Consider the following 26,976-nt stretch of genomic DNA (forward strand, 5'->3'; position numbering starts at 1 on the left):
TACACATGCAAGCTTAGAATAGAAAGCAGTGGGTATTAGTTTGATGTGTCCAAATTTGATACTAGAGTTTGATGTGATCCAAAATAACACTCAGCAACAAGGTATCCTGAAGAAAGACCTACTCTGCTTTAGGAAGGCATTTGAAACTCTCCTGTGTACTTTTGCAGAGGCTCACCAACCTCCAGTAACACCAATGACCTTCTGTCTCCACCAACTGAGCCAAGAAATGTCTCTGGGACAGGCTGGATGCATTTCCCTTGAGAACATATTAGCACGGAGCTCAAGCTAAACAGAAAAGACTAAAATATTTCATAGCACGGGGTCCCCCTGGCTCTTAACTTTTGCTATGTGTTAGTATTTGCAATTCTGTTTCACCACTGAAACGGATGAATTTTGTCAGAGGTTTCCCTTACAAGTTGTCTCCTCCATTCTTCTGTTCTGTGACTTTTCTTACTTTCTCTTTAGAAATAGCTGCCATTCGCTGAGAAGAATCCTACTCTAGGTGTCTAAACCTGTCAAAATCAAAGTGTCTGGGGGTGTAAGTGCTGGGAGTTGCTATGTTCTTCTCTCCAGGCACAGTGTGACTTTGTTGTTGTATATTAAAAACAGCAGCTGTTGTTGGAGGTGAGGGTTCTGGAAATGAAAAGCATAACGTCCTAATTACCTATGGCAGGGAAAACATCTGTGCAGAAAAACTAATGAAATTAATTCCAGAGCTTAGAAACTGAATACATTAATTGACATTAATTAATCCTAAATTACAAAGCTCTGCCAATGGAATCACATAAAATGTCCATGAGAATCAAATGCTGAAACAAAATCTTTGAGTTAATGTGAGCACAGCAAAACTTCCCTTAGGAAAAAAAGAGGGATCCAGGCACTGCAAGAAGCCTGTTTTTTCTTCTGTCTCCCATAGCAGAGGGAGCTTTTCTTGGTGTGCACATCTCAGGGTTTGGCTGTTTGGGAGATTCGCTTAAGCAATTTCAGTGCTCTGCCCTTTAGTAGTTATTACTGGCATTTTAGAATTGAAGCCGTGGAGAATTGCACTGTAAAAGTTCAGAGGAATTGCCTTAGTAAATCTTCATCAATGGTACAATCACTGCTGCACAGACTCCTGCGATCACAGCAGAAATAGACATAGTCCCCATTCCTCCGTTAAAACAGGATCGAAAAAACTTCTGTCACCTGTAATGGATGTCAAACTGGCCTGCTCTTTAAATCTCTTGTGGAGGAGATTCCCTAATCTTCTTTGCTAGCTGATCCCAGCAGCACCCATCCTGTTACCTCCCTGTGGTCAGGATAGATAACCTGTTTGCATGAGAAGTAAGAAGACACTGCAGTCTCCTCTTAGTGTGTCCCAGACAGACAGTGGAAGTGAAAGGAAATGGGGGGTGTGGGGGAGGAAACAACGTGGGAAACAGAGTTGTGATCCTATATAGCTCTATGCTGGGTGATTCAATCCCATGTATGAAAAGACTCCCAGTCACACCAAGAGCTCAGGGGGTGGTGGGTACAGTCATTTCAATGGATGCTGCTTTGTTTAAGCTCCTGATTGCCAGGTATTTCACTCAAGAACCTTCTTGAGACAGAATGAGACCCCACCTGGAGTACTGTGTCCAGCTCTGAAGCCCTCAGCACAGGAAAGACATGGACATGTTGGAGTGGGGCTAAAGGAGGGCCACAAAAATGATCAGAGGGGTGGAATACCTTTCCTGTGAGGACAGGCTGGGAGACTTGAGGTTGTTCAGCCTGGAGAAGAGAAGGCTCTGGGACACCTTGTGGTGGCCTTTCAGTACTTAAAAGTGGCTTATAAGAAAGACAGGGACAAACTTTGTAGCAGGGCCTGTTGTGATAGGACAAGGGGTAATGGTTTTAAACTGAAAGAGCATAGATTTAGACTAGGTATAAGGAAGAAATTTTTTACAATGAGGGTGGTGAAACACTGGAACAGGTTGTCCAGAGGGGTGGTAGGTGCCCCACCCCTGGAATCATTCAAGGTCAGGTTGTACGGGGCTCTGAGCAACCTGATCTAGCTAAAGATGCCCCTGCTCACTGCAGGGGGGTGGACTAGATGACCTTTAAAGATCACTTCCAACCCAAACTATTCTATGAGTGTGGGGGCAGGTGGGGGGGGGGGGGGGGGGGGGCTGTCCTTCATGATACAATCGATTGAATTAAACATGAGGATTGGGAATTGGTTGTGTTATAGCTGAAGAGATGCATGTCCATTCTCTGTTTTATGAGAAGGAGGGGACATACTGTACCACACAGTACTATGGGGTGGCTCTAGGCCCCTTGCCCCCCTCCTTCCTGGGAGCAGAGGGACAGAGGGCTGAACAGCTCTGAGAGGGAACTTTCCCGAGTGCACTGGAATGGGCAGGCTAGAAGTTACGTCGTTCCCTGCCCTCTCGTGGCTAATGTGGAAAAAAATCCTGTCCCTCTGAAGGAAAATGCATTTTGATCATGCTGTCCAGGCTGTATTAATTAATGTTTTGCAGTGTGCTGAGAAAGCATAAGATGTTATAAATTGCGGTGACTGATAATACTTAGCACTTTATATATTCCAAGAACTCTGCAAATGCCAGGGTAAAATCATCCCTCATCAAACTTTCCTGACGGTTCTTTACTCTGCATGTCTGTTTCAAGCAGAAATCAACAGCCCTTAGAAGAAAGGAAAGAAATGTCAAATGATAGATTTTAATTAAAACCAAGATTAAATATGTGATAGTAAAAATCCAGCCATTTCTATTTCAGTGTAAAATGTAACTTCTCTAATCAGAAGGTGGTAATTACATCAAACAAGGGGCTGCGCTTCTCCAACGAGGAAAAAGACTAGAAGTAGTTCTAACATTAAATGCCATGTAGTGTTTCTGTCATGTAAGTGCTAATGCTAAAAACCCAAAATCCTTCTTCCTGTAAATCAGCTTTGTCATTAAACAAAGTGCAACTTCGTAATTTATCTGTAAGACCCAAATTGAGTACTAAGAATCTGCTTCTGTATTCTAGGATAAATTACCACCATGAAGAAATTAAAGTTGTTTTTTTTCAGCTGATGGATTGAGATGAGCACCCCACAGTGCTTCAGAATAGGAGATGAGGACATCCCATACAGTGACAGTGAATGAGATGACTTTAGGTCTGCATTTGCATCTTGAAACATATTGCTGATTGAAACTGCTAAGGCCTCTCGTTTCAGGAGAGTGATTCAGGAATTACTGCCTGGGTCTGCCAGAGTGCATATACCTACACTGTCAACAGAGAAGCGGGTAAAGCCCCTGAACAGGAGGTGGTCTTAATTACTTTCCAAGGTGATCTGAATTACTCTGCAGAGTGTAAAAGTGCTGTAGGAAATACAGAGGTGCACCGTGGAAAGTGTTCTTAGTGGTGACATGATGGACAGGTGTCCCATACCTGTGTATGCTCTGGACCTTGGCCATGTTCTAAATAAACTCAGCATGTGATCATGGAGAAGCTGTCATGCTCTACAGCAAAGCACACACCATGGAGATGACAGGGAAACTGTAGAGGCTCAGCACAGGGAGTATCTGTCCTGCAGCACAGACACAGCTGTTCAAACGTGTAGTTTCATAGGGTCCTTCACAGCTCTGTTGTTCCCTCACTCAGTTCCTTGCTTTAAGCTCAAGCCGGGGTAGCATTCGAGTAAACTCATCAGGGCAGGTAACAGTGCTGAATGATACACCCTTGACTAGGTTTCTGTCAGACCTGAGCCACAAGCACTACGTTATGCCACATTCAAATGTTGCCTCTGGTCTACTTCCAGTATGGAACCACAAAAGTGGCATGGAGTAATTGGATCAGCTGTGCTGGGCTGTCTCTTGGTATGAAGGAGCAATGTATAGCTCTGACGGAATGAAAGAAATAAAGGGAGGCTGAGGCAGGTGGAGAGGGAAGGAACTTAAAGGAAGAAGGTAATCGAGGGTGGATTTATGAGGGATGTAAGTGAAAGATTTGTTTTGTTGTGTTATGTTGAATGGATGGTGTCACTTCATGTCGTGTGAGGCTGAGAAGCAGAAATGCTGCCTCAGCAAATAGGTTTGTGACAGTAGGAAGAATTCGTGCACAGGATCTCAAGTGTCTTGATTTTGTTCTTTTCCTTTCAGATGCCCAATACATCACCTGCAAGATGCAGAACTGCAGTGAAGCCACTCGCAGCAAACCCTTTCCAGGCTATATTGACCATAACTCCCTGATAGTCCAGGATGATTATGTCTTTGTTCAGGTGCAGAACACCCTCTTCTCTTATTTATTCTATTCTTTTATATTCTGTTATTCTATATTATATTATTTTCTCTTCCATTCCTTTGCATGTGTGTGCGTGTGTGTTAGCTCCCAACTAATCAGACAACGCGGGATCCAGATAATAAATGCACTGAGTGGATTGTAGCAGTTCATTACAATGTTAATGCTGTTCCTTTTACCTCTAGTATCTTGTCACTGTAAGGTCATAGAGTTCCTGTCTGGAACATTCACCATATGTACTGGAGTGCTCTGTGGTACTCCTGCAATCTCATCAGCACTCTAGGATTACTGCTGTAACCCCCCAGCCTGAAGTGATGTGTCAATCATCTGCTATTACAAGGGAGTAGACTGAAGCTTTTTTGAGCATGAGGGAAACAGAAAAGGAGGGAGGGATTCAGGGAAAGAACCAAAGAAGGAGTAATCAGGCTTTATTGTTATGCCTCAGTTGTGATTATAGTGAAAAGGCTGAAGATGAGATGTACTCAGCCAAGCTGTGTTCCAGGTGAGAGCTGGTGAATAGATCTGAACTGCTGTGGGTTTCATTAGGCTGCTGCCAGTGTCCATTTAATAGCAGCTGAAGAGGACAAAAATAACAACAGAATTGCAGGTAACATGGAGGTGAACTGGAAATCATTAGGACTAAACTGGTCTTCCAGACTTTATATTCTGCCATGCTTGGGGGTGTAGGGAAGAGAGAAGACATATTTTAAATGGGGTGAGTTGATAGCTAATTACCTTGAGTTAATGAACTCAGTCATAAACACCAGTAAATCATCCACAAATACATCTGGGACATACGCTTCAGCATAGCTTTTGTGCCTAGTGTGTCTGAGGCATAAATGAAATGTTTATGTGGTAAGGAAAACAGGCGCCACGTCGCTGTTCAGCCATTCATTTCAGAACAACTGTATGTTTGTGACACGAGTGACACAGGAGCTGGGGAATTTCTCTTCATATGTGAATTGATTTGTAACTTCACCACTGATGCCTTGGTTTTGTGGTCTTTGCTGGTCTTCTTTGTTCTGACCCGTTGTTATTACACACTGCAGAGAAGCCAACTCCTTTGCCTCCTCTGAAGTCAATGCTGGAGAGATTGTCTGCCTTTCTGGATAGCCCTTGTATTTTGATGTGTTTCTCTTTCTGTCTATAAACTGTTGTATAGTGTTCCCAGTGCTGTCAAACTTTGGCTTTGTTCCACATTTGTGCTAGCTGCACAGTGTAGAGGAGCATGTGAAGAGACGCAGCCTCTTACGGTGTTCTCTTCAATGCCCAATGGGACTTTGCACAACTTTGTGTATTCATGTTCATAATGCAGTTTGAGAAGGTATCATGTCATATTTAGATTTGGAAAGCTCCTATTTTAATCCTTAAGGATTCTTAAACAGAAATAAATATAGCAGGTAAAGAGGTACTTGCCAATCATTAATAATTGACACTTACAGGTATGAAATAATGATATTGTAATCCTTGGAAACAATGTCTGCTTTGTTCAAAGTAGTCAATGAATTCACTGTTGGCTGGTAATTTAGAATGGGACTCTTCAAGTGGTTGCATGTATGTGTGGATGTATCTGGCTGGCAAGGGAACAGCTAAATAACAAGCTGTGGCTGATGCTGGACCTGCCTTATCCCAGGCATTGTTCTTCAGGTGATGAATAGCCCTATACCAGACAGTAAAGAATTGGAAGAATAGCTGAACACCCTGAGCACCCTCCCCTAGCCTTCCCTACCTTCCTTGAGCTCCATCTAGCTTTCCAGCAACTAAAGCATTTAGAATGAGAATTAGTAGGCTCAAAAGTATGAGGATAAGGGGTTGTGAATTTATTTCTCCCACTACACTGTGTTTTATTTACAAACTCACATTCTCTCATAAATACTTCTGGCCTGCCTTCCCAAACTTTTGTCCAATTCCCTAAAAAAAAAAAAAAACCCACAAAAAAACTCAACCAACTGTTGAAGAATTTTAGAATAAGAAATAGTTATTATTTTACTTAATCTGGTATGAGCCTAGCCTCTGTATATCTCGCATTTTATACTGCAGTGCATTTTAAAACACTTACTACTAAAGAAAAGTCTTGGTAAGCCAAGATATCAGGCAATTAAAGCAAAATTATGCATGGAGAATACCTTGGAATATTTGTTCTTCAGTATCTTTCATCCAAGGATTTCAAAGTACTTTACAAACATTGATTATACTTCAGCAGCACTGGAAGCCAGATAACATTGACAGCTTTTTTTTTCTTTCTATTCCCTGCTCCACCCCCCTTTACTAGGTGGTAGAAAATGAAACCTCACATTGCTCTAATCCAGCATTTTCAAGGTCTTGCCATCAGTATTTAGGCACTTAAATAAATGGCCAAATGCACAGAAACACCAAATCAACTGATGTTCTCCTGCCTTCAAGTGCTGTGAATGCCTAGCTGATCTCGTAACAGATTCATATAAAGGCTTGTACAGGGCCCCACAGGAACCAAAGCTGGAAGCAGAAATAGAAATCAAGCATTATGTCTGCCAATCTGCTGATCTGACCAACAGCCTACATGGCAGCTCTGCAGATAATGAAGAACAGACTGCTTTGTGGTAAGGCAGAGGAGAGCTGTGGAATCAGCAGGTGACATAATGGCCCAAGTGAAGCCAGGACTTCACTTTCCCTAGAGTTTCGCCTGAAATTCTGGCCTTTGTCTCTCTTTTCAGAAAATGGGATTCCCCTTGCTTTCTTTTTCAGCCACTGTTGGTTGGATCAATGTTTGTTCATCAACTGTAATAGTGCTGCAGTTTTAAGCTATTGCCACCAACACTGTGGTATTTCCCTTGGCAGCTTTTGCTTGATGTTTTCCCTGATAATAGAAAAAACATATTTCAAAAAATCCTGAAGATAACTTTCCTGCTTCTCTCATAGTTGACGTCAGGAGGAAGACCACATTATTACGTTTCTTATAGGAGGAATGCATTTGCACAGATGAAGCTGCCAAAGTACTCCTTGCCCAAGGTAGGTTTCTGTTGCTGGACTGCCCATATGAACCTACGGATATTTTGATTGCACAGAAATTCTTGAAGCCAACACAAGTAACTGCAGGATGACATGTAATGAGTGAAAACGTCATTCTTCTTTAACAGAACATTTGCAAGCAAGAAAGGACTGGAAACAAAGTCAGCACTTTGACTAGTCAAGGACATCAGCATGAAATGTAGACAGATACCACAGCCCATGTCAATTACCATTTCTTTATGATTAGTTAATTAAGTTTTGGAGGGGACTTTTTTTTTTTTTTTTTTTCTTTTTGGTCTTAAAATGCCCTTCTCCTCTCCCTTTCCTGTGTTAGTTGCTTTTTGTGCTGTGCCTCATTAGCAGATTTTAATGGGAACCAAGCAAAGAGATGTCTTTGTGTGTCTCCTCCATATCTTCCCTAATTAAGAACAATGGTGAATTAGCATTGGAGCTTGAAAGGCTATTGCTGCCTTCTGGAGCTGAATTTTTTAAAAGACCTATATAAAATGTTAGCTCCGTTTTGAAGAAATCACCATTTTGCAGCTGAGTCCTGACGGCTTCTTAACAAAGACAGAGGAATTTTTTTTCGGGCCTTCTCATTCTTGATATAGACTGGCTTAAATGAAATTTAAGCTCAGAGGTAGCAAATGATCTTGTGGATTCTATGTGAGGTCTAATATGTGGAGACAAATACATTCCCAGAAATTAAGCAAGGATTGTCAAAAGGAAAAAAGGAAAGTGTAAGGTCAGCCTGTTCCTTGAAGTTGAAAGTGCAGCAGATTTTGTAGGTGGAAATATTCAAAGAGATAATTTGGCTAATATCACAACTAGCTGTCTTTGATTCCTCAGCCCACTGACTTGTTTGTAGTGGATTGACTGGGTGACCTTCATATAATTAGACTTCAGCTCAAACCCAGGCCTTCAGTGCCATACCTTACCTACTCTGATGTTCTGCCCTTTGCTCCTGTCGGCTTCAACTGAAAACCCAGGTTACAGGACATTGAGGACCCTGCCAGAAGCCATGATATATTCTTGGCTCTGACACAGGAGACCTGTAGTGTACTCCAAAATAGTCATGTTTAAAGATAGGTTGATTTGAAACTTTCTGTCGAAGCAGGAAGAAATTACTCTGTCAATTCAGATAAAATTTAAATAGGTGTTATTTGAAGTAGCCCTTAGCAAAGGAGTTGCATTTTTAGCATGGTTATTGTAACACCCACATCAAAATCGTCATTTACAGCTGGTTGAGACCATCTGTAGAGAGACTGCTTGCTTTGAACTGATTGTCTCCTTTACCCCAAGCTTATTTTTCCAACTGTCCACCTTCTCAGAGAGATCTGTGGAAAGCCGGGGAAAATGCACTACAGTTAAATTGCAACGTATTCTCAGAGAACAGGAATTGGAGCAATACATTCGTGTTATTTGACCCAATGAAAAAGGCAGATACTTAAGGAGATAAGTTGCTTTGTCACAATCTCAGAATATCTTCAAAGACTGAAGAGCTACGTTTGGCTTGGAAGGAGCTATGGTGGAGCTGTGGCTGTCTAGGAGGCTGCTATCAAAGCAGGATAGCTGCCTTTATTAAAAATGCACAAAGTGTTATACTATTCAAGGAATTGAAGCAAACAGCTTCTTTTATGCCTAAATTCACTTTTATCTCCTTCAGCTAAGAAAGAGGGACCAAATATGGTAAACAGTACTAAGCGACTTCTGGATTTGAAGACAAAAATATCAAGTTTTTTGTCTCTGCGTGTCAGTCTTCCTAAACTGGAGGGGTGTGACAGCAGGCAGCTTTGGCAGGTGATACAACTGCTTCAAGCACGAATGGGCTACAGCAAATCAGACCTAAAATATTCTTCTTGTTGGCATTTATAGCCTGGTAGCCAGTTTGATTAAAGGCCTAATGAACTGGAAACTCTCTCCCATGCAAGAAGATGTCTGCGTATGTGCATACAAGTTGTGTTAGCCCTGTAAATAGTCTCTATTGAGACTTGTTAATTTCTGTAGTGACGTTGATCTGTGGGTTGGTACTGTTTATTTTGTACCACAGCACCACAATCTGGGCTCTGTCACAGACTGTGTAACATCCCTCACGATAATCACCATAAATGTACGCACGGGGTACATTCACTTCATTTTAGACCAATGAACTGGGCAGACATCTGTCAATACTGAAGTAAGCCAAGCAATTTCTCTTGAATACTGATGGGGGATGGGTGTGTGTAGTACCTCTTTTAAATTCATCACCTTTTTTCAACCTCAGGATGCACATCCTGATGGAAGAAGCAATAACCATAAAAATATCCTTAAATACAGACCTTAAAAAGAGCTGACAGTCCCAGTAATTGACAGGATGAAACAGGCATTACACATCCCTGCTATTTATCTTTCCAGGAAGAAAAGTTCCCTGACCAAGTGCAAAAAGGGCAATTGAAGCATGTTTAGTAATTCGGGAAGCATTGGCCTCTAGTCATTTTGAGTAGACTCTGGATCAAACCCATACACAGCATCGTGGTCTTACTTTTCTCTTTGGAAAGGCAAATGGGATAGATAGTAGAACTGCATATTAGTGTACTTGCACTACGTGCTGGAACAGAGAGAGGAAAGCTCAGGCTCTCAGTAGACAGATGCACAGAGCGCCCCTGAAGATGACAACAACTGTTTGAGAAAGGTGCCTTGCTTCACTTTCCTGTCCTCTTCCCTTTCTGTAGGAAGGTGAAATGAACATCTGGTGTAGTGGTGGAAGATGCAATGAGGCTTTTGCTCTACGTTAAGATGAAGGCTGTCTTTTTTTATTATTCCTGAAAAAAATAAAATAGAAGTGAATACAATAGGCTGATTAATTTTAATTTTCCCAGTGTGGAAAACAAAAAAATTCCTGATGTTGTTCAAAGACCTGTTTGATGCCAATATACTGATCCCTTTCTATCAGACCTTTGTGTTGTTACTCCATCTATTGGACAAGGCCATATTAAAAAGAAAAGTTAATTGATCCCCAGAGGCAAACAGTTGGAATGCTGTCTTTTTTCACTTCCTGCACTATGTATGTTATGCCAATCCTGTCTTCAATCTCTGCTTCTCCAGGCATAAATTCCTTCAGCCTCACTGTGATCTTCTTTAGACTTGCATCTTACAGTGTGTTGTGATCAAAACTCAGGAAGCATCTAGTGAATAAATTAACTTATTTGTTTCTTAAGCATTCATGAAATTGTCTTTAGTTTTCCTTGGTGTTGATCAAAATACCTTTTTACCTCTCTCCCCTAGTTATTACAAAACTATTGATTAAAATAGTAAGTTAATGAAACTGTACATTCACCACACAAAACAAGTTTTATTACAATCTCTATGTTTAAATAAAGAGGTCTGCCCATGTGTATATGCATATATACAAAACTTGAGATTAGAGCTGTGCTAGCCAATGTTGCCTGAAGCACGTTGGGAACACCTACTTATGTAAATCTAACAACAGATTGACTAAAGTGACAGGCCTTTGACAAACAGCTGCAGCAGTAACTTCTACTAGCACAGCTGGAGCGAAGAGAGGATATCTCTTCACAATTATTAGAAGGCAGTGGGACTTGTATTGCCTTTCCTTTTGCCTGAGGATTTAAACCAATCTGTTCCTTCAGAAAACCAGCCCATCTTCTGGGATGCATTTTTCTGCAGTGCGAAGAAGCAAGTAAATCCAGTGAATATTCGTCCACTCCATACTCTGATCTGGATGAACAAACAACTGTTCTGAATCTTAACTTCATAGTGAATCCACTTTCAAAATTATAGATCAAATTTCTTTATTATATTAGTTTTTGTCTTTACATTACAAGGCTCCATCTGGAAGTATTAATTACACCTACAAAACCATGAGAAAATGAATTGTCAAAGACTATTATTGACAGAAGGAATAAGTAGCATCAGCTTCCAAAGAGAATATTTTCTGATAAAGGTCCCAGTTTTGCATATAGAAAGCCCTGGCAGAGATTCGTGGAAGCAGAATAACTTTGGCATATTTGCCCAAACCAGATAGAACAGCTGAATCTTCTGGGAATCACCTGGTGCTAAGAAATCTGCATTTCATTTCCTACCTCCACAAATTTTTATGGCACCAAAGAACTTGGGGTGCCTGTGCTGGGCAGATAGAGCCTGGGAATTTCATTATAGCAATCTCTCTCTTGGTGGCTTTTTCCACTGGGTAATAATTTCTCCAGGCATTGACAGAGGGAATCAGGTTTAATAGTTTCTGTTTTTTCTTTAATTATGCAATCTTTTCATTGCTTCCTGCCTGCTGTAACATACAGAACAGACAGAGTAAAACAAAACCTCACTCATAACACTAGTGATCTAACCGCAATTCTGCTCATTCCATCTAATGAGGATTAGGGTTGTCTTTCTGTGATATTTCTTAGGGGGGTGTTTAGAGCAGTGGTGCAGTGCCTTGGCTTCTAGTTGACGCTGTCATTAGAAATAATAAACAGCAGCAGCACTGGCTGCAGATGTAACCCATTAGATGCTCCCTGTATCAGTTTCCAAGCATATTTCTTTTCTGAATGCTAGGTGAGAAGCAGAAGTCTTTAAAAAAAACCCAAGCAAAACACATTTTTAATATCTGTGATTCCACCATCACAAGTGGAATCACTCAGGTGCCAAAAAAACCCAAACAACAACCAACCAAACAAACCCTACAAATAGACCGACCCCCCCCCCCCCCCCCCCCCCCCCCCCCCCCCCCCCCCCCGCAACAAAGTACTCGTTAAAATGAAAGTGTTAGTAGGGGGTGAAAAGTGCTGCTGTATAACACTGTACTGCCAATGTAAATGTTCAATTAACACCTCATCAGTTAATTACTGCATTGAAAATTGGTGGAAGATAACTGGTGTAAAATATTCCTGGATGGAATTATCCACTTACAGGAGCGTTGTGTATAGTTTCAGATTAAACTCCAGCCTAAACATATCCCTTGCTCCTCCACAATTACTTTGGTGCCCTTGGAAATGACAGAGCAGAGCTCCCTCTAGTAACCTTTCTCTCTTTTCTATCCTCAGGACATGCATGTTATCAGCACAGATGAGAATCAGGTGTTTGCAGCTGTACAAGAGTGGAACCAGAATGACACGTACAATCTGTACATCTCTGACACCCGAGGGGTGTACTTCACCCTGGCCTTGGAAAATGTCAAGAGTAGTCAAGGGCTGGAGGGGAATGTGATGATTGACCTCTATGAGGTATGTCATGACTCCAAATATCTCATTCCTATCTCAGGAGCTCACGTGATGCCAGTACCATTTCATTCTTGCACATCAGTAATATGCATGTGAACAGCAGAGCCAAAAAGTGACTAAACACATAGTTTTATCTCCTTTTACTTAAGGGCCTCAGTGCGATCAGCTGAGTTTCGAGGCCAGGTTTTACACAAGTGTTGAGTCTAGGCCCAACCTAATACTATGAACAGATTCACTGCTATACGCTCCAGTAGGTTCTCAAGTGAGGAAAAGGTCATGGCTCTTTCATGCATAGGAAAATATACATCGGAAGATGTGGTGGAATAGTTCATTCAATCCCTAAGAGGAATTATTTAAGTTTCTCAGCCAAAATCCTGCTGACCCACATTGGTCCAGCCTATGGCTCTGAACACTCCCAGCACTCTGAATAACATCATTCTCCAATTTTTGTTGCATTTTGGAGAGCCTGATCTCTTGTTTTAGAAGGAAGGAGAGAAATCAGTCTTCAGCTGTCTTTGTCACCTTCCTCAGCTTGGACTATTCTGGGAACTGAAGTGATTGTACATACACCTTCTTGGGCTATCCCATGAGCATGAAAACTCTCCTGCCTCATTTTGATGTCCTTTTTACCCCTGAGTCTTTTTCTGACAAGTATGCTCTGGCTAAACTCACCTGTAAAAATGCCAAATTTACATTGTCTTCTATGACAACTGATCTTAAGAATAGGACTTTTAATGTGCCCTTGTACTTCTCTTGCTCTGCTGCCTGTTTTACTTATGGAGACAGCACTCAGCTGAGTAGAAATTCAGTACTCAGCTGCTGTTTTGGGGGTCAGCTTCTTTTTTCAGGTCTCCTCCAGGGGATTTTCTGACCGTTTAGAATAAAGGCGATGGACAAGATCTAGGTTCTCTTGAAAGCAAAGATGCTTCCTGTATTTCCCCTTCACCATCTGAATATTAGCTCTGCTGTGTAGTTTGTCTTCAGCTGTCCTTCACTTGGAAACCACTTTGAATTGTCCAAACAAAGAGCCCAAGTGTTGTACATAAATGCGGATGAACTGTAGGAGAATGGGCACTGACACTTCAGTCATTTGCAGATTTTTACTATTAATCTCTCTGCAGTGCTGCCAGCCCATGGAAAAACTGTTGCCTCTTATTACTGTCAGCTTGAGAAGCAGTTTCACTGTGTTATGTAAAGGTGTCCTACATCCCAGGGGGAAAGAAAAGCCTTTGTTTTGTTTTATTAGGCTGACACCACACAGTAACCTGGATTGAAATTGATGGAATCAGACTTGTAGCATCATATCTGCTGATTATCTAGATAGAAGGAATATTGGCTGACACTGAACCTGGCATAAACCTTCCTTTCAATTTGATATTCTAGCTGGAAGGGAACAGAAAGCCATCCAGTGTGATTCTCCCAGTAGAGTTGTTGAAAGTGATGAATGCTCTAGGGGTAAATGGAGAGGAAGACAAGAGAAGAAAAAATTCCATAGATAAATTAAAAGAAAGTGTAGAGATTGCAAAATGAGTCCTTCTGTGGTGACTGTTGTATTTATAAAAGCAAGATTATGTGAGAAGATGCCAGAGAAAGACCTGTTTATTGTGCATGTGTCTGTATGCATGTTTGTCAGGTGTTAGAAGTAAGTTCTTCTGGTTGCGTTGTAGTGAATGTGTTTGTGTGTGTGTATTCTTAAACTGATTCTACATCAAGGATAAATCTGCTCAGTGCTGCTCAATGGGGAATTGCACTGGGCATGAAGAGAAAAGAGAAGTTCTTTCATGGTGCCTCATCATGTTCCTCCTTCTCTTCTCCTGTAAGTCGTCAGGAGCCTTTCACTCGGAGGTTATTTAAGTGTATGGGCTCTGCTGCTGCTGGACCTTGTAGAGGATGAGGAGACCACTCCTAGAGGGACACTATTCCCCCCTTCTGCATGTTGGACAGAGCAGGGTATGAGAATGGCTCTTCTCTCCATCACCTTCCAGTGCCACTTCATCAGTAGCACACTGGACTCAGCATTCACTGGGTCTGCAGTCACGAAAGGGCTGTCGTAGAGACCTTCTCCTAGAGCAAGGGAAGAGCAAGAATCACTGGCCAAAGGGTCTGAGTGTCGTTTCTAGTTCCTGCACCTCTCCGATCACATGGTATGGCTCTGCTTGGCTCTGTAGTTGGACTGGTCCGCAGGAAGACAAGACTGCCTGTGGGAATCCATGCCTGAAGTGACAGCAGACTGTGAGGAGATGTGTCTATAGCTATGGTATTTTTTTTTTTTTTTTTAGCAGTATGCATCTTGGATGGGAACTATATGTTTGATGCATGAAGTTGGTGATGGGGAGTGAAGAATGTGTTTTGAGTTGCGTGTTTGAGTGTCTTGTATGAATCTTTCTAAAACTGCAGGCAGTATTTGTATCTGCACACAATGCATTCGAGGTGGTGAGGGTTGTCTACAATGCTTGTGTGGGAGCTGATGGAGTGCTATTCTCTCTGACTGCCGGTGGTCATGCACTTACTTGCATGAGTCTTTTTCTTTTATGATTGTATGACAGCAGGGATGAACAGATCATTGTGTGTGTCGTGGTTGTGTATATGCAATAGGTGTATCTCTTCCTACTGAGAGCACACAAACATGTATAGTGTGTGTGGTCTTTTTTTTTTTTAAGATAAAGCTGCCCAAGACTGACAGTGTAACTTACACTTTGCTTTCTTGGGAAAGAATTCTGAGTCCCAGCCCATGACTAGAATCATAAAAAGAAAAATTCACAGGATTTCAGAACACATTTATCACCTGATACATAAAATACTCTTTAATCATTTATGGCTGGCATTTCACAGGGACTGTATAACACAACTATTTCAGGACAACAACAAAGAAAAGTACAAATGGAGCTATAGGCTCTGGCCTCTGGTAGTAAAGGCAGAACTGTGTTATTTTTCCAGCCTTGTATCATGAAGTATCATTAGGAGACAGAGTACCCTTGTCTTTTCAGGGTGCCTTTCTACTACAACAAAGAAATCCTGAATGCATAGTTGGGTGGGACCAAACAATCCAGCTAAGAAATTGAAAATATTATCTTTTTATGCTTATATCAACAATAAATTAGTTAACTACTTAATTTGAAGACTGTTGCCTATTATAACAAGTCATTGTCTAAGTCTTTACATAACTTCAAATGAAATCTGGTGCCATGTCTCAAGCAGGAAAGTGCTATTCAGAATGACTAAGTACACCAACGTACTGTACCAATGCACTGTACACTAGTAGTCCCACAGCATGTGACTAAAAATGCAGTAAGGTCCTACTCACTTTGGAGCTGTAGCATCCAAATCCAGCCACGTAATTAAATCAGTTGAGCTGGAACAAACTGAATCTGCTGTGTAACCGTTTGCCACATGATGCTGTTTAAGTAATAATTTCTATGAATAAAAAGTCATGATGAATGATTCTGTGTGCTAGTTCTACATCATAAGTAGAGAGGGGGTGGATGACTGAACAGACTTGCTGGAAACCAAAAAGTTTCTCACTTTGCCTCTCCTTCTCCCAATTTCACTTCCCTTTTTATTGCAGCACTCAGATTGCAGAATGACAGCCTAACAAATTCATTCGCAAGCTGCAGCAGCTATTGATTTTCAGTGTGCTGAGAAGATGGGAACATTCTGCAGTGTGAGTTGTGGTTTGAGGTTGACTTTTTTTCTCCCCACTACGACACTTTTGGGCTTGGTGCCAATGTGAGGCTGGTAGCATCACATTTTTACAAAATCCTCCTGCAGGTCTATGGCATAAAGCTGTTGGGTAAATCACCAGGAAAAAAGATGAGAATCTCATTGCTAGCTCTATAACTAGCATTCTGGCTTGAGTCACTTTGGTCTTGCTTTGGTTCAAAATATGAAAGTGTAATAGAAATACTTCTATGCCCCAAGTTAACCTGTTGAAACACTGATAATTACGAAACACATTGGGATCCTTAGATGAAATGTCTTAAGCAAGCTGTATGACAATAGAGGCATTGAACTGCAAGTTTATATGTGTGTTGCTGTTTTCTTTGTGAGGCCAAAATTGCTGCTGTTCCCTGCTGCTGCAGAGTAAGAGACAAATAATTGCCCTGTACACATTTTCAGGGGGAAGGATGCCTACACAGTTGAGAGATTGTCACTTTGTAGATAATGCTATTGACATCTTGCCATGTTCCCATGCTGATTCTGAAATATAAGCTTTCTTTTGCATTTGTCACCTTTCCACCTGTGATGGTCTTATCTTGTCCTGTGATGGTCTTATCTTGTCCCCAACACCTCAATTCACCTTCCTTTGATACTTCTTGGCAATTCTTGCCCCGACATCTACCACACTGACACAGCCACCAGACCCCTGTTGGGTTTGACAGGGCAAGAGAGAGACACACACAGAACCTGCATTAGCTTGATCTATTTTTCAGCCATGTCAATTTTTCCTAGGTAGCAGGGATAAAGGGGATGTTCTTGGCTAACAAGAAGATTGACAACCAAGTGAAAACTTTCATCACCTACAATAAAGGGAGAGACTGGAGTTTGTTGCAGGCTCCGGACACTGATCTGAGAGGAAACCCCATTCACTGTCTCTTAGTAAGTACCTGGGGGGAAACCTGGGGGGTGGTAACATCCCAGAACAATCCTTTTCTACCAGGTAACACAAGAAGGAGAGGGCAGCTCCTCTCTCCATGCAGTACGTCTCATGGAGGGAATACTGCATATTAAAAGTGCAGTACCTCAGGCTTGGGCTGCAAGGTGGTATTTCAAGGGCTGGAATTGTATTTTGGCTTAGTTTAATTTAATTTCCGGAACAAAAGGAAGCGTCGTAGATCAGCTTCCTTCTGCACAACTGATGGTCTCCCCTTAAACAGTAGGTGAAGCTGGATGCCTTTTCTGCGCAGTTGATTCTCTGGACACTAGATGGGAGGAGTGAGCTGTTGTAGCTCGGGAGCTTGCGGGGACCTAATAACTTGAGACAGGCTTAAAGGAATCACAGCTCTGATTTCTTTCAGGCCACTGTTGGCAGTATTAATATTTATCATTTTCTCTTTGAGCTCAGAAGTGAGAATCGTCACATTCGTCCAAATATATATATAGCTATGCACTGGTTGTATGCTGCATCTATCTCTGTATTTATTGATACAGATCAATATATAGATGACTTTAATCATTATTATATGCAAACAGATTCCAAGAGTGAAGGTGAACTATAAGCACTGTGAATAGAATTGGAGATCTCTGTCAAATTAGAAAGCTTAGACTGATCTGGATATGTTTTTCAGCCGATATAATCGATACACGGTAGTGGAATAACACTCAGAACCCCAGCCTTTAGGATTCTTAATAGCTTTTATATCACACAAATTCTAACATGGTTCCAGGCAGAATCAAGGGCACTATTTAGACTGCTCTTCCTCCTGCTGTCCTTCATTTGCATGTTGTTTTCCTTAAAAAAAAAAAAAAAAAAAAAAGAAAAGTTTCTCAGTTTGAGGCTGTAAGTGTTAGAATCTGAGTCAGCATTATATTTTGTGCATTGTGGTAAGTGAATGCTGCACTAAGCTCTTAACTGAACCCCATGCATTATTGCAAAAGCAAAGAATAAATAACTTGTTATTTGAAGCTGTTCAAATAATTGATTTTTTTGACTGAGCCAAAATGCAAGCCTTTCATTTTCTGTCCAGTTTGGAAAAAATAAATACAGAGGATGGGGTCAGCCAGAAGAGTTATTTCAGAGCATGACTAAATTTGTTTGGGTTTTGTCACAGGTTGAGGCTGGGCCGGCCACTAACAAATGACAGATGCTCTCTATTAACCCCTCTCCCCTCCCAAAAGGGAAAAGGAGAGAGAACAAGGAAGATAGAGAGACTTTACGGTTTGGAAAAGAAAACTAAACCAGCTTTATTGAAACAGTAACAATAAAAGAAAAGATAATAGTAAGAATAAGGAAATAATGAAATATATACAATATGCACAAATATATACAAATATATAGAAAACCAATACCGAACCCAACTCCCCCCACCCTGATGACGATACATCACCACCACACTGCAGGGCTGGCACTGGGGCAGTCCCAGGCTGGACTCGGCAGCAGACAGGGATGGGGTGCAGGAGCTGGACTCAGGCACTGGATTCAGGGATGCACGGATCGGGATTGACGACAGAAGAACAGACAGAGTCCTCCTCAGATGTCGGCCATGGAAGAAGGGAGAGAGACCCTCGTGATCTCTCAGCTTTATACTGAATATGACGTCTATGGGATGGAATACTCTGCTGGTCAGGTTTGGGTCACCTGTCCTGTTCGCTCCTCCCTGCAGGTGCGACCTTTTTCGTGCTTGTGGCCCTTTTCACTCCCGGCACCCCAACACGGGGTACAAGATTTAGCAGTGACCTTGCTCACTGTAAGAACAAGTATAAGCAAGGGCCTCTCTGCACACCATTCCGTGGTAGGAACTATAAACATCAGGCTTTAGCACTGCTGGGAGCAGTCACTGTCTGGAAAAACACACTGCTGTTTCAGAAAATGCCATTAGTTAGAGAAGACTTAACTGAAAATCTAAAGCACTAAACCAGAATTAGTTCTGGTTTAGCCCTGACCAGGACAGGTTTGTTTTCTTCTTTGAAGTTTTTAAAAGTTGTAACTAAGGGAATTTTTAAATTAAATCTTTCTGTGAGATGAAAACTGAAAAGATAATATTAAGAAGACTTTGCAGACATAAAACATTTTTTTTTTGAAGGGGCTATGTGTAGAAACCTTTGTGTTTCAAATAGATGGTAATTTAGTTTTAACTCAAGTGATCGTATTTCGTAAATACGATCACTTGACTTTTTCAAATTATGACCAACTTTATCAGAAACCCAAGATTTTTCTTATGTGATATGATAGTGTAGTATTTTAGGGGGCTGGCGAGGCAGAAGAAATAAAAATGGTGCTGGCAAGTAAAACAATCAAAGTAAATTTATTCTTTTTCCATAAATAGGTCTTTCTTGGTACTGTTGTGCACTGATCACAAGAGATCTGACTTGCCATTGTGGTTATAAATGAGTGAGAGGTACTGCTTTTTGGGATCCTTATGGAACACTCATTTGCAGCAACTGTGTATTTTATATAGAAGGGTATGCTGCCACTGTAGCTATCCACAATCTAGTGGAAGTGGTCATATGACTGCATATAAACGAGGACTGGATAGTTCGTATGAAGAGGGGGGGATTATTGCTCCCTTTAGCCTTCCCATCCATACTGTAGCTGTTACTATACTCATGGGCACCTGAGAGTACAATTAATTTCATTTAAAATTAGACCAGATATGCCTGGACAAGCTGGAATTCCCTTGAGAGTGGGAAACTTGAACAAACCAGGCAAGGGATCATGAGCAGCGGCAGAAGTGTGAGTGCTTGTAGGGTCACAGTGAGGAGTGACCCAGAGAAGCCCAGGCACCTGTAGAAATCACTCCATGATTTCAGGGTGGTAAGGGACAAATCCTCAATGAACTTAAACCGTGTAGCTCAGTCTTTGCCCTTCCAGAAAGAGAATGGAAAGGAAGTTAGTCAGCTGTTCCCTGTGATAAGGCCAGATGAATGTTTAGCCATGTTTATTTTTCCTCTTCCCTTAACATCAGGTAAAACAGACAAGAGGCCTTTTTCATTGCCTGAGCTTATCTGAGCACTCCTTCATGCTTAGGTTGTCACAGGCTAGTGGAATAGTAGCAGAGCAGCAATCATCAGCTGAGCATACAGGGTCTCAGGTGGTCAACTTGCAGATTTGCAAGACAGCAAATAGATGAAAAGTGAACTAAACTGACTTGTTTGGTTTGTTACAGGAAAAGGCAGTCTGCCTGCAAGAGGAAAAAGGGAGGATAGCTGTACAGAAAAAGCACCAAAACCACAAAGTAAAATAACAATGACAATACTGCAATCTGATTTGATCTTCACACTTAAAGGTGGGGGAAGATGAAGGCAGAATATGGAATGCAAGAATTCAAGAAAAGATAGAGAAGAGACCACAAAAGTTGGGAGTGGTAGGGAAATTTTTGAAGCAAAAGCACTGGAGATGTACATGTCTGGAAATAAGTCAGGGATCCATAAGGGTGTTCTGCTGAAGGAAAACATGGAGAAAAGGAACTGTCCCCTGCTATGAGGCAATTCTGTTTCTTGTCAATGTGACATAGCTGTAGTATTTTAAACAGTCACAAATCCCATTCAGCTCTTTAGCCACAATATGTCGACACCTGCATCACCAGAAGTTTTACCTCCTTATGTCAATTGCTCCTTTTCCTTCTATATATTACTGTTCCTGGCATGATCCTGCTTTTCTTTATGGCCTAGCTAAGTGAATTCTTAATAGTCCGTTGTACATCTAGCTTAGCTCCCATCCTTACTCCACAGCAGATACTAGTGCTTTCACACTGCTGGTTTTCAGCATAATCATCTCTAGCAATAGCTCGGGACACAGCGGTGACATATGTTCCAGCTTGTTGGCAGAATGGGATCTGTCCTTTCCCAGACTGACAGGATGGTCCCCAGCCTGTGAGTGCAATGCTGTGTCCTCTGTGCATCTGGTCTTTAAACCTAAAATAAGGGAGAGTTAGTGCATAAATAAGTACATAGCAGCTAAGTTGGCAGCTGAGGTGGTTAAGAGGGAATCTGGTTGAAACACAAGGCAAGCCAGACGGAACCATCCCTCTGCTGACAAGACGCTCGAGGTGTTTTTTTCAAAGCAACTCAAAGAATTTTTTTGCACTTTTTGTGAGGTGGCTCTGAGTAATGCGGATGGAGGAAAGCAATGAAATTCCACCTAATCCCAAGGTTTTATTTTTCTTGTTTATACGACTTATTTTCTAAGCTGAATACACTTAATCTTCATAAAATAGCTGCCAAGGTATATCCCAAAGATGCTGGTTCTGTTTGATACTTATCCTGTGCTGTGAAGTGGTTAATGAGCAATTCTGTCTTGCAAGTTATGGACATCTGTCTAGGAGGGTTAATCAATTAGTTTTCAAGGATGGTCTTGTGGTTAAAACATGGGACTGAATCTCAGGAGAATCTTGATTCATTTTTGAGGCCTATCTCCAATTTCCTTGGGCAAGTCATTTATTTTCACTGTGCCTCACTTCCCCAGACATCTGTTTATTCCCTCCCACATTTTGTTTGTCTTGTCTATGTGGATTATAAGGATTTCAGGACAAAGACCCTTTTCTTGTAAGGGGGGCATTCATGCCATCTGCTACAGAATAATTTAAGCATCTAAGTGAGGTGTTTTGAATATCTCTCCTGAACACATTTATCTCTCTTCATTGCTCCTTGCTATTGCAGGGCAGCAAATACTGTGACTACCTCAGGTTTGTGAATGGTGTCTAGCATCATGCTTGTGTTATAGTCCTTTGCCCCACTCCTGATCAGGGACAGTCACTAACAGCTGTTTTCTGTGTGTCATGCCATTGGAGACGGTTCAGGTGGGCTTTGCAGAACAGCCAGGAAGTGGGTTTGTGGGTATTTATGAGAAATTTTACTAAGGACTGATGAGCCTTCTGAGAGGGGACCATAAAAGTGCTGGCTTGAAAATACTGGGAAGCAAGTAATGAACTCCAGCACGATTGTAAGAACTATGGCAGTGAGCAGAGCAATGGGCTATTTCGCTCATGCTTTATCTTCTACCTAGTTTGTAAATGCTCCATGGCAGTGGTTATCTTTTCCTTGGTGTCTGTGCAGCAGCTAGCACAGCTGGGTACTAGGCAATACAGGTACTCAAAATTGGTGATTCTAATAATAATGATTTCAGTAGCCTGTTGGTAACAACAAGGAGGGTAGAGACAATTCATGGAAGTTCTAAAAAACAAAGCTGAGATGTCTGTATATGAGTTGAGCTGTGGGAGCTAAAGGAGGAACGCAAAGGGAGCAGCAGTATGATGGAACACAAACCAGTCTGGAAAAATATCTGTTGATGAACTATATAAGGATACAGATGGAGAAGGTGTACATCAGGGATGGAGGAGAGAATGCTGCCATAGTAAGGGTGTGAGATGTCCACAGGCACTAACTTTAGGTGTTTGTCTAGAGTGGCGAGGTCGGATTTTACACCATACCCAATTGTCACTAGAGACTGTAAGCATTTCTGTGCTCCAACCAGTAAGAATCTATGCCATTAAAAGTGCCATCTCTCTGCTTAGATAGGTGACCTGGCTTTTAATATATGAGATATGTATTTCATTTCTGTGTACTATATCTGTACAGTGAGACAAATTTGAAAGAAAACCTCTGGTAGCACAAAGACTGGAGTCTTAACGAGGTCTAATCTCTGTGAGAATGGAATTGGCAGAGTTGCGGTGATTAGTTACTGTCTTCAAAATGCTGAAGTGGGCTTGGAGTATGTTAGTTTTAGAAATACGTTCTGTATTTTGTCTTTTCACAATGTATAAAAATGTAAAGGAAAGGATTCCTGTTCTTGCAATGCTTTTCCACTTCCTGCATGCATGTCAGCTCAATTTGGTTTCCACTCCCTCCCTGCACCCCCGGGCTGCTCCAGCGGCTGCCCTCGCAAGGCTGTCAGTTAGAGTTAGGCTGCTCAGTACATTTAACTTGGCAGGTTGTGTTCCCTTCTGCACAACCCGTGTCCCCTTTTCCTGTTTCATATAAGTGAGAGCTCCCATCCCTCCTCACCACCCTCATTTGCCTTTGCCAATAATCCCTGCCATTCTCCACAGGAGGATTTTCATTTCAGAGAGAGACACCTACTTTGAGATGGGATGGATAAGTGGTCTTCCTCCAGTGACATATGGAGCTGGGTCTGCTGCAGAGGAAGCCTACAAAACTTTTGGGGATGCAGACCTAGCCTTTAGGCAGCTGATATTAGACAGAAAGACCTGCCTGCTTAGAGCCTGAAGGTCCTTCTACATAGCCTCTCCTACCCATCTTACAGAGCTGTACAAGCTGAAGCATGGGCTTTGCTGTATCTCTAGTTCCTGTGTGATGTCCCCTTCAATTGGGTCAGTTTGCTTCAGGCTTTTTTGCCAGTATTTTTCCACCTCCCTTCTCTTAGCATGTTTCATGAAGGGCTCTTCATTAGGTTTTGAAGAAAAAAATACTGAAAACAAAACTCAAGAGAAAGCAAAAGTTATCAGAAATTTCCAGAGATTGTCACACTGCTACAGATTTGGATGTAATTGTAATGGCAACTTTGGAAATCTGCCTGTCTTTCTTACCTTCTTGCTCAGCTGATTTGTTCTGTACCATTCTTGTCTTATCTGCATACCCGATCTACAAAATCAATAACAAATAGGTAAGGCTTCCATGGATATATTTGTATTGAAATCTCAAAGGTCACATCCAGATGGGATGATGATGCCTTGTTTTAAACATAAACTAAAACTTTCCAGTCCTGTTATTTCTTCTCAGTGCAGTGCAGACAGAGTCATGACAAAAATACTCAGAGTTGAGAAATGGTGTGATGCTGTCTGAATTATGTTGTTTCTCATGCCTAATTAGTGGTGACTCAACGCCGCACTGATAGGTTTATATTGCTTCTTGTTGCAGAGGTAGCTTGGGCACTGCTGCTCTGAGAGTCACTTCGTTGTATCTGCAGCCTTGCTTGCTTCTCAAGAGAGCTAGGAGCCAGGGGAGCTAGGTAGTCCTTACCAGTACCTGCCCTTGCAAGCCTGGTTGCCTCCTTTGTGGGTAGCCTCAGAGACCTTGTCCTTGTGAGAGGGTTTCAGCCTAGTGAATCAGTTTCCCAGTGGGAACCGGTTGTGTCAGAAAATGATAGCAAAGTTTCCCAGCAGAACCAGGACAGTGGCCGTGTCTTTCTAAGGGCGGCTGAATGCAACAATTAGGAAGTAAAACAGAAAGACACTATATTTCTAAGCCTGTAGAAATCAGAGCATGCATTTCGTGTTATGTCTACTTTTTACTTTTATTTCCTTTTTCTCCATAGCCCTATTGCTCCCTTCATCTTCACCTGAAGGTGTCAGAGAATCCCTATACCTCAGGAAACATCGCCAGCCGAGACACAGCCCCCAGTATTATTGTAGCTTCAGGTATGAAACATCTGAAGTTTGCCTCTGTATGATGTGCACAAAATCTTGAGTTTGTGATGTGTGGAGGGTGTTGAGTGGCTTGTGGGGTGTCACACCACCAGTATTGGGAAGGAAGACAGGCATCAAATGGAAGTCATATGGACTTTCAGCTTCTCATACGTTTTTTATGGAAACTGGCCTTCAAGTCCGAGGAGATGACTTCTAGTCCTCTACTCCCATCAACATAAGATTCAAATCAGGGCATTTCCTTTGCGTGGGGAGGTGTGGAGAGCTGTATGAATTAGATCTTTTATACATATTTTTTTCAAAGTGAAAGTCCTTCCCTTCCTTTCCCTTCCCTTCCCTTCCCTTCCCTTCCCTTCCCTTCCCTTCCCTTCCCTTCCCTTCCCTTCCCTTCCCTTCCCTTCCCTTCCCTTCCCTTCCCTTCCCTTCCCTTCCCTTCCCTTCCCTTCCCTTCCCTTCCCTTCCCTTCCCTTCCCTTCCCTTCCCTTCCCTTCCCTTCCCTTCCCTTCCCTTCCCTTCCCTTCCCTTCCCTTCCCTTCCCTTCCCTTCCCTTCCCTTCCCTTCCCTTCCCTTCCCTTCCCTTCCCTTCCCTTCCCTTCCCTTCCCTTCCCTTCCCTTCCCTTCCCTTCCCTTCCCTTCCCTTCCCTTCCCTTCCCTTCCCTTCCCTTCCCTTCCCTTCCCTTCCCTTCCCTTCCCTTCCCTTCCCTTCCCTTCCCTTCCCTTCCCTTCCCTTCCCTTCCCTTCCCTTCCCTTCCCTTCCCTTCCCTTCCCTTCCCTTCCCTTCCCTTCCCTTCCCTTCCCTTCCCTTCCCTTCCCTTCCCTTCCCTTCCCTTCCCTTCCCTTCCCTTCCCTTCCCTTCCCTTCCCTTCCCTCTCTTTCTCTTCTCAAATCTAGAAGGTCTATAGTTGCAAAAGGTAAATACATTTACTCCTCTGATTTGCCAATTCTACAGTTTCTTAGAGTGTTCATCACTAATCAATGCTCATGTTTCAGGCAATATAGGCACTGAACTATCAGACAATGACATCAGCATGTTTGTTTCTTCTGATGCTGGGAACACTTGGAGACAGGTAAATGACACAGAATCACAGTTTAAATAGTAATCATAGGAAATTGTCATAAAAGTAAAATCAAACTGTTACTTAATTTTTGTTTCTTTTGGCTCAGAGTAGCTTTTTGCAAATCTTTACAAAAGGGTAAACTTCTCTTCTGAGAGATAGAGAGATGCTCAAAGTAAAAGACTGAATATGTTGTTAGGCTTCATATAATAGAAGATTGTTTTTATAATTCTACTGAGAGTTTGACTTAAGTTTAACCCTATAGCAAAGAGAACAGATTGAAATATGAATACAAAGGGGAGAGACAGTGTTTCCTTTTGCTGTTGTACATCCCTTGTACCAATGAAACTGTTTTTTCTCTTCGTTCATCATCATACTTTCCTGACAATCAGCAGTTGCACTGGTGTAATTTGCCCCACTCTGTGTGGGACTCATTTCACCTAAGTTGAGTTGTCCAAAGTTCAGTGTCTGTATTAAATGGATTATTTTGCCTTTCTCTTAAGCTAATGTAGAAGAAGATAGAATTCAGTTCATCTTGTTCCAAAGCTACCTATCTCTCTGTTAATTGTGGAAGGAGACTGGATGATGAAGTTAAATCAAGTTCCTAATATTTAGTGGAATCCCACCTTAAATGTTTTTATCCTCAGAACAGAAAGTTCTACTCTTCCTATTTTCTGGATGGGATGTCAAGTCATGGAGAGAAAGAGTGACTTTCCAAGACTGACAAATGTTGCTGTATAAATAGAAGAGCAGATGTTTGCAGAAAGCCAATACAAAAAAAGACACAGGAAAAGAAAATCTTTTAAAATATTTGATATTCCAAGAAACTCATTATATTACAATGTTTGACCAGCCCTCATTTCTCCATCTACATCAATTACGTGAGATAGGGCCAGATATGTGCGAACACATGAAGTTCTTCTTTAAACAAACATCTGTCATCAAAAGGAGGGAAATCATTGATCCTTGCAAAGATTCATGTTTCTAACTTTCTGTCAAGCAAAAGCCAAATGCATTATCCATTCTCTGAGGACCTGAAAAACTAAAAAAAAACCCCAACAAACCAAAACTATAAAAAACCAAAACAGAGGAACTGTCTCTGTACAGAATGTCTTCCTCTCCTCCATAACTTCCTTAGCACGTACCTGTCCTCTGTCATGATCGTACTTAAACAACTATGACATTTTCTTGATACTAAGGAAAATAAGATTTAAATACATGGGTTTTTTTTTCCCAGATCTTTGAGGAAGAGCACAGTGTTCTGTACCTGGATCAAGGTGGAGTACTGGTCGCCATGAAACACACATCCCTGCCTATTAGACATCTGTGGTAATGACTCCATCTGTGCTAAATGTCTGCTGAGCCTCTTTTTAGATGCCAGGAAGTAGGCAGTTAGGCTGCATCCAGAATTTTCTGTAG

General features: G+C 41.8%; 1 protein-coding gene across 1 annotated transcript in view; it reads left to right on the plus strand.

Annotated features, from left to right (window-relative positions):
* SORCS1 (sortilin related VPS10 domain containing receptor 1) overlaps positions 1 to 26,976 on the plus strand; it is a 303,971-nt gene that overhangs the window by 222,530 nt on the left and 54,465 nt on the right. Inside the window, exons 7-13 of the mRNA XM_086467217.1 lie at positions 4,122 to 4,240; positions 7,159 to 7,248; positions 12,288 to 12,467; positions 16,914 to 17,060; positions 24,394 to 24,496; positions 25,493 to 25,569; positions 26,795 to 26,886. Coding sequence (XP_086323343.1) covers positions 4,122 to 4,240; positions 7,159 to 7,248; positions 12,288 to 12,467; positions 16,914 to 17,060; positions 24,394 to 24,496; positions 25,493 to 25,569; positions 26,795 to 26,886 — 808 coding nt within the window. The remainder of the gene's footprint in view (positions 1 to 4,121; positions 4,241 to 7,158; positions 7,249 to 12,287; positions 12,468 to 16,913; positions 17,061 to 24,393; positions 24,497 to 25,492; positions 25,570 to 26,794; positions 26,887 to 26,976) is intronic.

Source organism: Leptosomus discolor, chromosome 6 (assembly GCF_034619465.1).
Source record: "Leptosomus discolor isolate bLepDis1 chromosome 6, bLepDis1.hap2, whole genome shotgun sequence".
Classification (NCBI taxonomy): Eukaryota; Metazoa; Chordata; class Aves; order Leptosomiformes; family Leptosomidae; genus Leptosomus; species Leptosomus discolor.